Source organism: Sarcophilus harrisii, chromosome 2 (assembly GCF_902635505.1).
Source record: "Sarcophilus harrisii chromosome 2, mSarHar1.11, whole genome shotgun sequence".
In the NCBI taxonomy this organism is placed as follows: Eukaryota; Metazoa; Chordata; class Mammalia; order Dasyuromorphia; family Dasyuridae; genus Sarcophilus; species Sarcophilus harrisii.
This window is the reverse complement of record NC_045427.1, coordinates 317023314-317038862: the sequence shown is the minus strand read 5'-3', so window position 1 is coordinate 317038862 and position 15549 is coordinate 317023314. Positions and strand designations below refer to the sequence as shown.

General features: G+C 33.7%; 1 protein-coding gene across 4 annotated transcripts in view; it reads right to left on the bottom strand.

Moving 5' to 3' along the window:
* Positions 1 to 7143: 7143 nt before the first annotated feature.
* PCNX4 (pecanex 4) overlaps positions 7144 to 15549 on the bottom strand; it is a 51183-nt gene continuing 42777 nt past the window's right edge. For 3 of the 4 annotated variants that reach the window (XM_031952680.1, XM_031952679.1, XM_012541004.3), the window contains exons 10-11: positions 11938 to 12124; positions 7144 to 7868 (exon numbers count right to left, since the gene is read on the bottom strand). In XM_031952680.1, coding sequence (XP_031808540.1) covers positions 7617 to 7868; positions 11938 to 12124 — 439 coding nt within the window. In that variant the 3' untranslated portion in view covers positions 7144 to 7616. Of the gene's footprint in view, positions 7869 to 11937; positions 12125 to 15549 lie in introns of those variants that run through there. The other variant, XR_004232030.1, reaches the window with a different exon arrangement.

The following is a 15549-nucleotide window of genomic DNA, read 5'->3' as shown; positions in this document are numbered from 1 at the left end:
ATCTATTCCAGTATCATGGCATCACAAAGCATTCAACACAACTGAACAAACAACTGGCTTTAGAGGATTAACAATTTAAATATAAACATGCCAAGATAGTTGTATATTTGTTTTTCTTTTATTTATCTATTGAATATATTTATTCCACATCATTACCAAGAAGAGAGGTGGCATGAAGAAAAATAAAACAGATTTAGAATACAAATTTGTTTGTAAAATGTTAAGAGTAATAAGCAATATATCCTCGTACCTATCCTGTGTTTTATTTAATGTTTATAATTATATATTATGTGAACAGAAAATGTAAAAATGTACATAAGAGCAATTTTGCACATAAAATGAGGACTATGAAATAGTGCTGCTATTCCAGTAAAATTATTAATACCAGATGAATTGATTGCTTCAATAGTAGATCATTTTACTTACAATTTTGTGGTTATTCTAAAAGAAAAGAAGATGGAATTAGGAAGAATAACTGGATGTGACCAAATAATGTGCAGAAAAAATCTTATTAGAACATAGTGATCAATTTTTAAAATCAAATTTTAAATTAAGAAGTCAGCATCCTAGCAAAAGCTGAATTCTCAGTACCAATAAACTCCTTTTTGCCAGTCTAACTTTTCAGGTCCGTGAATTCTTTCATGTTAGACTTGCGTAGACCAGAAGACATTCCCACTCTCTGACTGCCATTAACCTATTCACTGTGGTGATGTGGTGATATATGGTTCTACAGTTGGCACATGCTCAGTGTGCTATAGTGATGTAATCCTACTAAGGTATTTAAGTGCTGAGAGGACTTGAAATAAATGGACTCCATCTTTGACCATCCTTATGAGTCTTCTGCCTCCTTCACTCCTCCACTAAGACCAAGGGCTGGTCCCGAGGTCTTCCAGAGAGCTAGTCCAAACAGTATATTTTGGCATCCCAGCATGGGGGCTCTAGAAAGCACAGTATATTTTGTCACCCCAACTTGGGGGCTCTAGAAAGCACACTACAATTCTCAACAATTTCAATTCTCATAATTCTATCTCAGTCTCCTTGTACTGTAGATGCTGGCTATGAGCTATTGTTTTCTCAAAATCTCTGGATAGATTCTGTTTCTCTCTCTCTCTCCTTCTCTCTCCTCTCTTCTTTCTTTCTTTCTTTCTTTCTTTCTTTCTTTCTTTCTTTCTTTCTTTCTTTCTTTCTTTCTTTCTTTCTTTCTTTCTTTCTTCCTTTTTTTTTTAATCTTTATTTTATTTATGCATATCCCTATACACCAGATTTTCTTGCTTTGCTGACACAGGGCTGAGGCTGGGACTAGGGCTACACTGGCACAACCTGCACCAAGACTGCAGGCTGGACTCCCACTCTAGTATCACAATCTTTTCTGCTGACCTTCCAAGTTACCTTCAGCCAGAAAATCTTCTACTCAGCTTTTTGAGTGTTCTGATGCTATAAAATCTCTTCAATCACCACCCAAAGGAATTTGGAGTGGCTTGGGGGAGAGATCAGGTGAGCCCCTGCCATCTTGGCTTTGCCTTTCCAAATTTTCTTGCTTGATCACTCCAATGACTTACTTAATAAAAAGACATCACACAACCTAGTTATTTAACATTCTTTTTCCATCAGATAATTAGCAATATCCTTCAGGTTTTTTAAATTGCTCCAATATCTTCCAACCCTTTTCTCCTTCCTTTTCTGAACCTGGAAAGGATCAAATATCTGTAAAAGAAGACTGTTTGCTACCAGAGTTTTTAAAGTAGCAGTGAACTGCTTTCCTATTTTCCAAGAGTTCCCAAAACTCCCACATTATTCTTTCACAGTTTTGTTTCTATTTTTCTTTCTAATTCTGATCCAATACTTTCCTGTTTTCTTCTACTTGTTTTTAATATCTTCATTACACTGAATATATTTCCTTTCCTTTTCTATCCCATTCACTCATCCTTGCAGCAAGGAATGGGGGTAGTGAGGCTTGGGGAGAGAGAGAGAGAGAGAGAGAGAGAGAGAGAGAGAGAGAGAGAGAGAGAGAGAGAGAGAGAGGTTTCCTTCAAAATCTTATCAATTGTTTACTGAACCAATCTTTCTTGCTTTTAAGCTAACTTTTTAAAAAAAAATTTAAGGGAAAAAGCAAGGCAAAGTTTAAGATTCAGAATATAGTTAATATCTAAATAAGTTTGGATCAAATTTCACAAAATTTATACTACATGTCCAGCATGTTAACAAAATGTTAACACTCAGCTCATACAATTTTTACAAATTGCTCAATGTATAATTTAGAAAACAACTTAGTACCTTAAATATATTTCATCTAAGTAGGAGATACAAACATATGATCTCTTTAGATAAATTACCGAGAACTTTGTTTTAATACCCGATTTTATTTTATTTTAATAATTACAACTTTTTATTGACAGAACCCATGCCTGGGTAATTTTTTACACCATTATCCCTTGCACTCACTTCTGTTCTGACTTTTCCCTTCCCTCCTTCCACCTCCTCCCCAAGATGGCAAGCAGTCCTACTATACATGTTAAATATGTCACAGTTAAATATGTATCCTAGATACAATATATGTGTGCAGAACTGAACAGTTCTCTTGTTGCACAGGAATAATTGAATTCAGAAGGTAAAAATAACCTGGGAAGAAGAACAAAAATGCAAGCAGTTTACATTCATTTCCCAGTGTTCTTTCTTTGGGTGTAGCTGCTTCTGTCCATCATTGATCAATTGAAACTGAGTTAGATCTTCTCTTTGTTGAAGAAATCCACTTCCATCAGAATACATCCTCAAACAGTATTGTTGTTGAGGTATATAATGATCTGATTCTGCTCATTTCACTCAGCATCAGTTCATGTAAGTCTCGCCAATCCTCTCTGTATTCGTCCTGTTGGTCATTTCTTACAGAACAATAATATTCCATAACATTCATATACCACAATTTACCCAACCATTCTCCAATTGATGGGCATCCATTCATTTTCCAGTTTCTAGTCGCTACAAACAGGGCTGCCACAAACATTCGTGCACATACAGGTCCCTTTCCCTTCTTTAATATCTCTTTGGGGTATAAGCCCAGCAGTAGCACTGCTGGATCAAAGGTAATGAATGCACAGTTTGATAACTTTTTGGGCATAATTCCAGATTGCTCTCCAGAATGGTTGGATTCGTTCACAACTCCACCAACAATGTATCAGTGTCCCAGTTTTCCTGCATCCCCTCCAACATTCATCATTATTTTTTCCTGTTATCTTAGCCAATCTGACAGGTGTGTAGTGGTATCTCAGAGTTGTCTTAATTTGCATTTCTCTGATCAATAGTGTTAATACCCCTTTTTAAACTTAAATCCAAATCAAATATAGATTTAAATTTCTAGTAACAATACTACTATTACTATGTGTATTAATGGAGACATATTTCTAAAATCTTATTCCCAAATGCATCAGTTGAAGAAAGTAATTCTAATCATATACCATTTAAATTTAAACACACAGACTTAGATCATGTTTTTGGAAGAAAACTCCTCTTCCCTCTCACAAATTTCACCATTCTAGATTCCCAAAATCATTACAATAGTTCCTCTCTCCCATTCAAAATTTATATTGTTCCTTAACCATGTGATAGGGAAGAGGGAAACATTTTATTTCCCTAGATTTTCCAAGCTTCATAGGGATAGATCACACTTTTACAAGATAAGCATTTTTAAATCCCAAATGGCCAGATCTTTTCCTTTGTAATTCAGTTAACTGAAACATAGAAGACAAAACATAGTCTCTCTCTGTCTCTCTCTCTGTCTCCCCTCTCCCCCACCTCCCCTTCTCTCTCCTCATCCCTGTCTCCTTTCTCTTTGTCTCTCTCTCTCTCCATCTGTTTCTTTCTCCTCTGTCTCTCCATCTCTCTTTCTGTCTCTGTCTGTCTGTCTGTCTGTCTCTCTCTCACACACACACACACACACACATGCTTTTAAATATTTGCTTAAGTTCCCTATGAAAAGGGCCATGAGGAGAGGGAAATAGCTGGTGGTTCTAAATCAATGAAGCTGTGGTGGGGCCCAGGTGAGGAGGGGTGTTCCAGAGCTGCAGTCATGGGAACAGTAGCCAGTTGGGGGAACATACAAATTGTCCCACAGTCGGCAACCACAAGGCTACTTACTCTCCTCAGTATCAAAAGGCAACTTTGAATTTACATATAGATTCAATTATTGGCCCATCCAGCGCTCAGGGGAACTATACTTTGGCCAGCAGACATTTCCTTGGGTAGGGTGCTTATCATTTTCTTTTTGTCCTTCCCTATAAATTTTGGTACTTCATCCTAATTATTCCTAAAGGGCCATCTCCTGGACACTAGAGAGGTTTTTAGAAACAGCTATTTTAGATTGTTTCTTTCCCATGATTGTTCCCTATGATGCAGGACTCACCTGATCATAAGGGAAATAGGAGCACTTTTATATACTCAAACTATTTAATCTCCTAACCCCCAAAGGGAAACTCAAACCTTAGAGACTCAAAACATTTATCGTTTTCCAACCCCAGAGGGAAATGGAAGCAGTCTTATATACTTCAATTGTTTAGAGTTCCCCCTTCCCAACCTTGCCACATTTCTTACCTACAGGGGTTGTGTGCACAGTGCACAACTTAGCTGATTCTAAAGTCTTCTCCACTGGCTTAACTCCTGAGCCAAATTAATCCTCTTATCTTCTCTAGCCCTGATACAGAGCTGTTTATTTTCATTTCTGCTTCCTCCAAGTATCTTCCTGTGGGAATTTACCTGGTCAAAGCGAGAGTTCCCAAGCCAAGTCCAAGGACCACCAGAGAACTCTCTGGAGGGCACCTGCCCAAGGATTCTGCATGGGAGAGACCCCTCACACACAGGAAACAACAAGGATGACCTCCCAAAGCTGTGTGGGACAGCATCCTTTACCCAAATTAAAATCAGAAACTCTCGAGGTAAAAAGCAAAAAAAGATTTTTTATAATCTTGCCAGAAAGGATAGCTCCCACAACAGCAATGTCGATATGAGTGCAAAGCACAAGTTGGCAAACACAGGATTATATAAGACCCTAATGCAAATGCCCCCCTCCCTTCTGACCTTTTCTGCCATTGACCAGGGGAATCCAGGCTTATATCCTAACTCAGAAATCTACCCAGAGACAAAGAATACTTACCAATTACACACTCTTTACCATATTAGGAACTTAATGCTAATTGTGGTGAAAAGGGTAGGTGGAACAGGAGGGAAATGTAGGTGAACTCCTGTGGTCTTTGGCTATAGCACCTATTAGGGCATAGGTCAAGTCCATTCTTACAGAGTTGTCATCAGTTTATCCATTCAGTACTTCCTATACTACTAATTCTCCTCTTTTCTAAGGAATATATCTTTGGCTTTTGAACAATTTCTTTAACTAAGAATATTTCAACATTTTACCAGGTAATTGACCTTTAACTTTTGGTTGTTTTTAAATACTTTTGTCTACTAATAGAAAAATGGTTTTCATAACTTATCACATGTGCCTGAGCTGGCTTGTTATTATAGAGTAAATTTCACAGCAAAAGGCCTAAGGACATAATTTAAGTAATTTTTCTTTTAGGAGCCAAATTTAAGCTATCATTAGCATTTATTCTAAATTTTTTTCCCCCTTTTTCTTTCACAACATGACAAATATGGAAATGTTTAAAATAATTGTACTTGTATAACATATCAGACTGCTGGCTGTCTTGAAGAGGGAAGAGTAAAAGAGGAATGAAAAAATTTGGAACTCAAAATGTTGAGTTCATTCAAAATTGAATGTTGAAAACAATCTCTACATGTAACTAGAAAAACAAAATAGTATTGAGAAAAGATTGGAGAGCTTTAAGGTCCTTTCTAGCTCTGCATTTGTCATTCTGGAATCTATTTAATAGCTTTTCATTTGTTCTTTTTGCGTTCATCTTCTCTTTTTTTCAATTTGTCCTTTATAGCAGGGATTTTGAAACTTTTTCCATTTGTGACCTCTTTTTGCCCGAGAAATTTTTATGTGACCTCAGGTACACAAAATAGGTGTGCAAATCAAATATTTACTAATGAACCATAATTTTATGACCCACATTCAGTCATGAGATCCCATATGGGTTGTGACCCACAGTTTAAGAAGCTGAACTTCTGCCAATAACCACGCCAATCTTCTACTTGAAAAATAAAAGTTCATCAGCTGAAAGTGATCTCTCTCTTCAAGAACTTGCTTGCATCTCTTTTAAAAACAGAAAGCAAAATTAAATATATAAATTATGAATAAACATAATTTTAAAAGGATAAAACTATACAGGGATGGAAAGTCTACTGAGAAAAATATTGGTTTGAACTGTTTTATTTAAGTAACTTGAGATTCCTGTTTTGTTTTGGGGTTTTTTTGTTTTTTTTTTTTTTTTTGGGGGGGGGAGGGGAGGCAATAGGGTTTAAGTGACTTGCCCAGAGTCACACTAGCTAGCTAGAATGTGGTTAAGTATCTGAATCCTGATTTGAATTAGAGTCATCTTGACTTTAGGGCCAGTGCTCTATCTATTATGCCTTCTAGATGCTCTGAGAAGACTATTTACAATAGTTCAAAATAAGCCATAAATGATCATAGAATAAGAGTCAGAGAATTTTAGAGCTACAAACAAGGAAAATCTCTTGCTCAAAAATCATTCTTGCTTAAGTTCTCCCTTTTGTAGAGGTGGCAAATGAGAACCAAAGAAATTTAGTGGCTTGAACAATATATTACAGCTGGTTCCTAACAGTCTCATGACTGTCTGAGGTGTTCTTTCAACTATCATATTCCATTTCTCTACAACACCAGAGAATGCTATAGGATATGAATCCAAAATAAAGGATGAAGTGTTTTTAACTGATACAATGTATTCTTCTTCTAGCACAGAAATACTAGTTGAGAAATTTAAGGTTTTATTAAGAAGCTGAGAACCAAGTTTTAAGAAAAAATTATCCCATCCCCTTTACTTTTCATTTTCCCCTTTAAAACACTATTTCTAATTTTGTAGATATTCCTGTACCAGAATAAAACACGTTCTCTTTTGCATTCACCAAAAAGGTTCTTTATCAAGGATGAAAAATATTTTATTAAATGACAGCCTAAAGCTTTCATTTAAAAACATGTAAAAATACAGCAAAACATTAACATTAAACACAATATGAAGTAACAAAATATCAAAATTTTATTTTAAATAAAGTGTGTATATACAATTTGGTCACCTACTATAGGGTCCATTATCATTTAGAAACACTGATACAGATATAGCTGTAGCTTGCCGAGAAATGCAAGTTACCTGTCATATTTAAGAAAGTACTAAAAAAGTTCATTATGTAATCTAGTAGAAAGTTGTTATTGTAGAAAAAAAAAGCTAGTTTCATCATATTTTCCAATAAGACTACCAGAGTCCACATATCACACATTTTAGATAAATCATTCCAAATTCCAAAGTATTGGGCTAATGAAATTCTATCATTTCTATGGGCAAAGGATTAACTTCATGCAGCTTATTTTTTCTCAGATAATTTTCTAAACATTTCAATGAAGCTACAGAAATTTAAACATCATGCTGCTTCTAAGATTTAAATATTAAAAGATTTCTTTGACATTAAAATTACAAATTCAAAAAGGAGTTTTAGATCAAAGGCACATGGAGAGGTGTAGAAGAATAAACTGGATATCCCAGGGGTGGATCTGCTGCCTGTACAGTAAGATTTCTTAAAAGTACTGGATGAGCTTGTATACTGTATCGTTCTTCATCATCATTAGTGGCATAGAGCAGTTCCCATGAAAGATTAGCCCACTGCCCTCTGACAGCTTCAGCATTTAATTTTCCAACTTGGACCAACAATTCCTGAAGAGTAAGGATTCTCCCAGTGTATACTCCCTTTAAAGAAAAAGAAAAAATGGGAGGAAAAATCAACATATTTAATGTTGAAAATTAATTACATATACAAGTATACATACAATAAACATATTCAAAAAAGTACACATCAGATTTTCTACTTTGAATCAAAGAATTTCAAAGTTGGAAAGGAACTCTGTTTCAATCTAATCTAGCTTAACCTATTTTTGAATATTAATTCCCACTATAACATACTAAACAGGTAGTCATCTGGCCTTTGCTTGTTTTATTTTACGTTTTACTGACATTTTCCCCCTTGAAAACAGTCACTCCAACCTCTCTTCACAGACTGAATCTTTTCTTGGAACAATTAAAAGAAATAATCAAAAACATGGTGATTCCACACCAGTGGTGTATACAATATTCTAGTTGTCCTCTGCCCTGCCTTTATTTCCTAAAAAGAAAAATACATTTCAAGAGATATTCTTGAGGATCTTCAATGGTATTGCAATTACCCAGAATTCAACTGAAAGTCGCATTGGGTAGTTTGTGATTTAAGGGAATGTTACTGTGAACACTTACAAATTAATAACTTAACCATATATATCTGAGCTGGCTTGTTATCACAGAGTTAATTTGTCATCAAAAGGCATAAATACATAATTCAAATAGCTTTTCTTTGAGTAGCCAAATTTAAACTAGCATTAGCATAGATTCTAAAACATTTGTTTATGGCAGAGATCTTTAAACTATTACTTTAAGCAGTGAGAATTTAATAGGTTAAACTTTAATGGTCTTAAGAATATGAGTTACATCAATCTACATGTCAGAAGTTAAACAAGTATTCTGTTAAGTGTTTAGTTCATTTTCATATTAATATATCAGAAATAGGTGAAAATTCCTTTTACCTATGCAGATTCTAACTCATTCAGAACTGGTAGTGTTAAAGAGGTCTCACTACTTCTCCAGTTTATTATTAACATATGTTATTAACAATTAATTCCTTCCACACGCCCTTTCTCTGATACTTTACTGTGTAACTGAGGAGCCCGTTTGCTTTGCCAATGGAGCACGGATTTGGGCAGCTCTATCAAGCTGGAAAAGTTTTGAGAACAAGCTTAGAAACAAAATGCATACAAGCTGATGGCTAAGTTTAAGGAAATTCTTAAGTTAATCACTAGATACTGAGGCTCCATTCCCTCTTGCCACTCTACCCCCATTCCCCGCCATCCTATAGTAATAACTCAGGAAAATTATCTAGTAAGGTATGGAGAAGGTGGGATATGATTCTATGGAGGAAGAGTTTTTAAACGTATAGCAATGAGTATTTCTATAATTCTTAACACTTTACAAAATCACATCCTCACTAACTGTGAGGTAAGGAATACAAGGTATTTTGGTTAACCTAAATACTTGGTTAAAACCTTTAACACCACTTCTAAATAAATAACTTGATTATCCCTTCAACTTCCATTCCTTATGCTCAACAAGTACATAATCCATTCCACTACTTCCTTTCAATCTAGCCCCAACCTCTTCTCCTTTTTTAAAATCCTACTATCTACTAATGCACTGATGTCAATTTGCTTTATTCTTATTGACAACTTACCTTTTATTTACCTTGCCTTGACAACTATTTTCTCTTTTTCCTTCTTGAGATTCTATTTTCCATTCATATCCTACTCTCTAATCTACCTTCCCTTAGAAGGTGAGCTTCTTGATAGTTAGGGATTATTTTACTTATTGTATTTGTATCCCTAGCACAGTGTCTGTGTACTTTGTAGTAGATACTTAACAAACGTTTGTTTGTTATGTTAAACATGTGCAACTCTTCTATACATATTTTCACAGTTATCAAGCTGCACAAGAAAAATCAGATCAAAAAGGGAAAAAAAAACGAGAAAGAAAATAAAATACAAGCTAACAATAACAAAAACAGTGAAAATGCTATCTTGTGATCCACATTCAATCCCCACAGATCTCTCTCAGGATGCAGATGGCTCTCTCCATCACAAGAATCATCTCATTGTTGAGAAGAAACACATTCATTAGAATTAGTCAACAATTAAATAGAAAATGATCTGGTTCTTCTCATTTCATTTAACATCATTTCATGTAGGTCTCTCCAGGCCTAAATCATCCTGCTGCTACAAACATTTTTGTACACATAGGTCATTCCTCCCCACCTCTTTGTTTTATCTCTTTGGGATACAAGCCCAGTAGAAACACTGCTATCAAAGGGTATGCACAGTTTGAGAGGCCTTTGGGCACAGTTCCAAATTGCTCTTCAGAATGGCTGGATCAGTTCACAACTCTACCAACAATGTATTAATGTCCCAGTTTTTCTACATCCCCTCCAAAATTTGTCATTATCTTTTAATTCACTTATCTTAGTCAATCTGAGATGTGTAGTAGTACTACAAAAATCTTAATTTACATTTCTCTGATCAATAGTGATTTAGAGCACCTTTTCATATCACTAGAAATGGTTTAGATTTCTTCCTCTGAAAATTGGCTGTTCATATCCTTTGGCTTGAATTCTTATAAATTTGATTCAATTCTTTATATATTTTAGAAATGAGGCCTTTATTGAAACCCTTAAATGCACATTTCCCGGCCCAGTTTAGTGCTTCCCTTCTAATCTTGTCTGCATTGATTTTGTTTGTACAAAAACTTTTTAACAATATAATAAAAATTATCCATTTTGTATTCAATAATGTACTTTAGTTTTTCTTTGGCCACAAATTCTTTACTTTTCCACTAATCTGAGAGGTAAACTATCCTTTGTTTTTCTAATTTGCTTATATCTTTCTTTATGTCTAAATCATGAACCCATTTTGACCTGGTATAGGATGTTAGCTGTGGATCAATGCCTAGTTTCTGCCATATTAATTTCCAATTCTCTCTCTCTCTCTCTTTTTTTTTTTTGCTAAGGCAATTGGGGTTAAGTGACTTGCCCAGGGTCACACAGCTAGGAAGTGTTAGGTGTCTGAGTCCAAATTTGAACTCAGGTCCTCCTGACTTCAGGGCTGGTGCTCTATCTACTGTGCCACCTAGCTGCCCCTTCTCAGAAGTTTTTATTCCAAAAAGTTCTTATTGAAAAAGCTGGGATGTTTGGTTTTGTCAAACACTAGATTACTATAATCTCAAATTGACTTTGCTTGCTTTGATGATTTGCTACTTTAATATAGTTTTAGGTCTTGTAAGGCTAGGTCACCTTCATTTGTAATTTTTTTCATTAATTTCCTTGAAATTCTTGACCCTTTGTTCTTCCAGATGAAATGTGTTATTTTTTTTAGCTCTGTAAAATAATTTCTTGGAAGCTTGATTGGTATGGCACTGAATAAGTAGATTAATTTAGGTAGTACTGTCATTTTTATTATTTTAGGTTGGCCCACCTATGAACATTTGATATTTTTCCAACTGATTAGGTCTGACTTTGTGTGGAAAGTGTTTTGCAATTGTGTTTATATAATTCCTGACTTTGCCTTGGCAAATAAAACTCCTAAATATTTTATATTATCTACATAGTGATTTTAAATGGAATTTCTCTTTGTATCAATGCTATTGGAGTTTGTTGGTAATATATAAAAATGTTGATGATTTATGTGGCTTTATTTTGTATCCTGCAACTTTGTAAAAGTTGTGAATTGTTTCTAATAGTTTTTTTAGTTGAGTCTCTAGGATTCTCTAAGAATACCATTGTATCATCTGCAAAGAATGATAATTTCATTTCCTCATTTCCTATTCCAATTCCTTTAATCTCTTTTTCTTCTCTTACTGCCAAAGCTAGCATTTCTAATATAATATTAAGTAGTAATATTGATAGTAGGCAACTTGTTTCACCCCTGATCTTACTGGGAATAGTTCTAGTTTATCTCCATTACATATGATGCTTGCTGATGGTTTTAAATACATACTACTGATCATTTTAAGGAAAATTCCATTTATTCCTGTACTCTCCAATGTTTTAATAGGAATGGGTGTTGGATTTTATCAAATGAATATAACAAATCTACATAAAACATTCATTATAATATTTGAAATAACTGATTCTTGAGGTGAACCTTGACTTAACCAATAAAAATATTTTTGAAATTTTGGCTCTTACCATATTAGGATCATGCCCCAGAGAAAAAAGATATGGCTTTTCATGTAAAACTGCTTCTCGCCACTCTTCATCAGATACTAAACCAATATACCAGTCATGTTCATATTCCTCTAGGTAGCTAACCAGATCTTTGAAGTCCTCTATTGGACCTAAACTTGCTTTGTCAAGCATAAGCTTAAAGGCGTACCTGAAAAATATAGAATCAAAAGTCTTTTTGTATATTTTTGATTAATCTTATTAATGAAATGAATTTAGTCCAATACTTCAGGGGCTGCAATGGAATTACATACATTTCATGCAAACAGATTAGAGAGAATTTATTTAAATTATCGGTGGTTAAAAAGATAAAACCCACATTAGGCCATATGAAAAAAAAGTTCATACAACCCAAAATGTAAGTATAAATTAAATGTAATTTTAAGAAAGGAACCAGAACATTTAAGCACTTTTAACTAGAGGAATTTTTTTTTTCAATTCCATTATTATAATGCTAATCAATCATCATTGATTCATGTGGGTATACCTACCAACAATGCATATTTTTAAAATTTTTATCTCTTTGTTACATTTTAAGTTCTTAACTATCTCCTTCACTCCTTTTTCATTCCACACTAGAGAAGACCATCATTTCACAATACACAGACACACAGACACACACACACACACATACAATCATATAATAAATACTTCTATTTATTAGTTCTCTCTCTGGAGATGGATAGTATCTTCCTTTACAAATCCTCTGTAACTGATCTGAGTATTTATAATACTTAAAATAATTTAGGTCTTCAATTATTCTTCAAACAATATTGCTATTACTATATACATTATTCTATTGCTTCTGCTCATTTCACTTTTTTTTCCATGCAAGTCTTTCCATGTTTTTCTAAAATCAACCTGCTCATCATTTTTATGATATCAGTATTTCATCATTCCACAACTGATGGGCGTCTCCTCAAATTTCCAGTTCTTTGCCAGATATTTTAGAATATTTATTTACTTTTTTTTCCCCCCAGATTAACTTGGGAAGTAGGCCTTAAAGTGGTATTGCTGTTTCAAAGAGTATATACATTAAAAAAAAATACTCTTCGGGCATAATTCAAGGTTGCTCTCCAAAATTGTTGGATCAATTTACAGTACTATTAACTGTGTACAAAGTTCCAATTTTTCATGTCCCTTCCAATATTTGTCATTTTCTCCTATCATTTTAGTCAATCTGATAGGTGAGATAATGTCTGATAGTTGTTTTAATTTACATTTCTCTAACCAATAATGATTTAAAATATTTTTTCATATGACTACAAAGCTATAGCTTTGATTCTTTATTGAAAAATGTCATGTCCTTTGAGCATTTATCAATTGTGGAATCACTAACATTTTTATAAATTTGACAAAGTTCTCTACACACTTGAGATGGGAGACCTTTATGTTAGAAACTGGAAATAAAATATTTCTCCCAGTTTTGTTTTCCTTATAATCTTGGCTACATTGGTTTTATTTATATAAAACATTTTCAATTTAACATAATCAAAATTATCCCTTTTCTACATTACAATGCTGTTTACTTAGCTTTTCATAAGCTTTTCATAAATTCTTCTCCTACTCATAATGAGAGGCAGTGTGATCTATGTTCTTCTAATTTACTTATATCTTTCTTTATATCTAGGTCACTTACCCATTTTGACCTTATCTTGGTAGTGGTACAAGAAATTGGTCTGTACACAATTTCTGCCAGACTGTTTTTCAGTTTTTCCAACAATTTTTATCAAATAGTGAATTCTTATCCACAAGCTTAAAATCTTTATACTTGTCAAACACAAGATTACTATAATAACTTACTATTGTCTATTATATGTTTACTCTGTTCCACTGATCCACTTTTCTATTTCTTAGTACCAGATACTTTTTATAATTAAATCTCCCTCACTTACATTTTTTATTCTTCTTCAATATTTTGACTTTTTATTCTTCCAAATAAATTTTATTTTTATTTTTTCTAGCATTTTTGGTAATTTAATGGAATGGTGCTGAATTAAGATTAGTATAGGTAGAAGTTTATTTTTATTATATTGGCTCTGTTCACCCATGAGCAATGAATATTGCTCCAATTATTTAAATCTGATTTTATTTGTGTAAAAAGCATTTTATAATTATTGTCAAGACTTTCTGGGTTGGTCTTGGCAGGTTATACCCCACTTTTATTTATTCTTTAGGTTCATTCCTAAGTCTTCTATGTATACTTTACTAAATAGTAACATTCTTAAGAATCACAGATGTTTTCATATTTAAGTACAATTTGACTTTATTAAGTGGTAGATACATAACAAAATAGCTCTTAACAGATAATTCTTGACTCTTAAAATCCCGCTTTTTTTTCCCCCCAAGGCACTTGGGATTAAGGGACTTGCCCAGGGTTATATAGCCAGGAACTATTAAGTGTCTGAGGTCATATTTGAACTCAAATCCTCCTGACTTCAGGGCTGGTACTCTATCCACTGCACCACCTAGCTACCCCTAAAATACCATTTTTAACATTGCCCATACTATAATTACTGTCTTTGTCCTCTCACATAAATACACCACAGGGAATATATTCAATGTGATGGGTTGGGGCCTTCCTTGAGTTCTTTTAACATTGTACACTTAAAATTAAGGAGCCATAGGTTGTCTGCAGGGCAATTAATTAGCACAGTGGATAATATGTTGGGTCTGGAGTCAGGAAGACCTGAGTTCAAATATGGCTCAGATAATTTACTAGTTGTGTGAGACTAGGCAAATCACTTATCCCTATTTGACTTTCTCAAATGTAAAATGAAGAAAAGGATATCACAAACTACTCTAGAATCTTTCCCAAGAAAATTCCAAATGGAGTCATGAAGAGTCAAGACACAATTGAAAAACAATTAAATAACAACAGGCTGTCCATAAGTTTTCTATAACTCTTGCTTTGTGACTAGCCTCTTTCTTTTCTGGTTATATATTTATGTAATGATATTCTTTACATAATTTCATTGATTTTTTCTTTCCATTTTATTTTTGTTGTTAAGAAACGTCAAATAAAATGAACATGTCCATATATTGTCTAGAAAAGTATTTTATATGAAAGTGTGAGTACCCATGATGTAGAGAGCTTGCTTTTCAAAGCATAAAAATAAGTTCTATTTATTTATTTATTATTTTAAACTTTAATTTATTATTATTTAAATAAAATTTTATTGATGTATTTTTTTAAACAATCCAATATATGGAAACAGTTTTAAATAAATGTAACATATAAGACTTTGATGTGAAAAAGATCTGCTTTTCTCCTTAATTTTTCTTTATAGTATCATCCATTTGCTATGTATTATGGAACATTGCTTCAAACTTTGATCTAAGCCTAATTTCTGCCAGACTGCTTTCCTAAAAAATAGTACTTTTTGTTTGCTAACAGAAAATTCTATCCTAAATAATTTGTATTTTCTAGTTTATTGGAAACTAGATTGTTGAATTCCACCATTTATGTTACTTCTTTCTCTAGTCTGTTCCATGGACTTACCTCTCCATTTTTTAACCAGTATCAGATAATTTTGCCTCATTCATATATAGTCTGAGGTCTAGAAGGCCTATTCC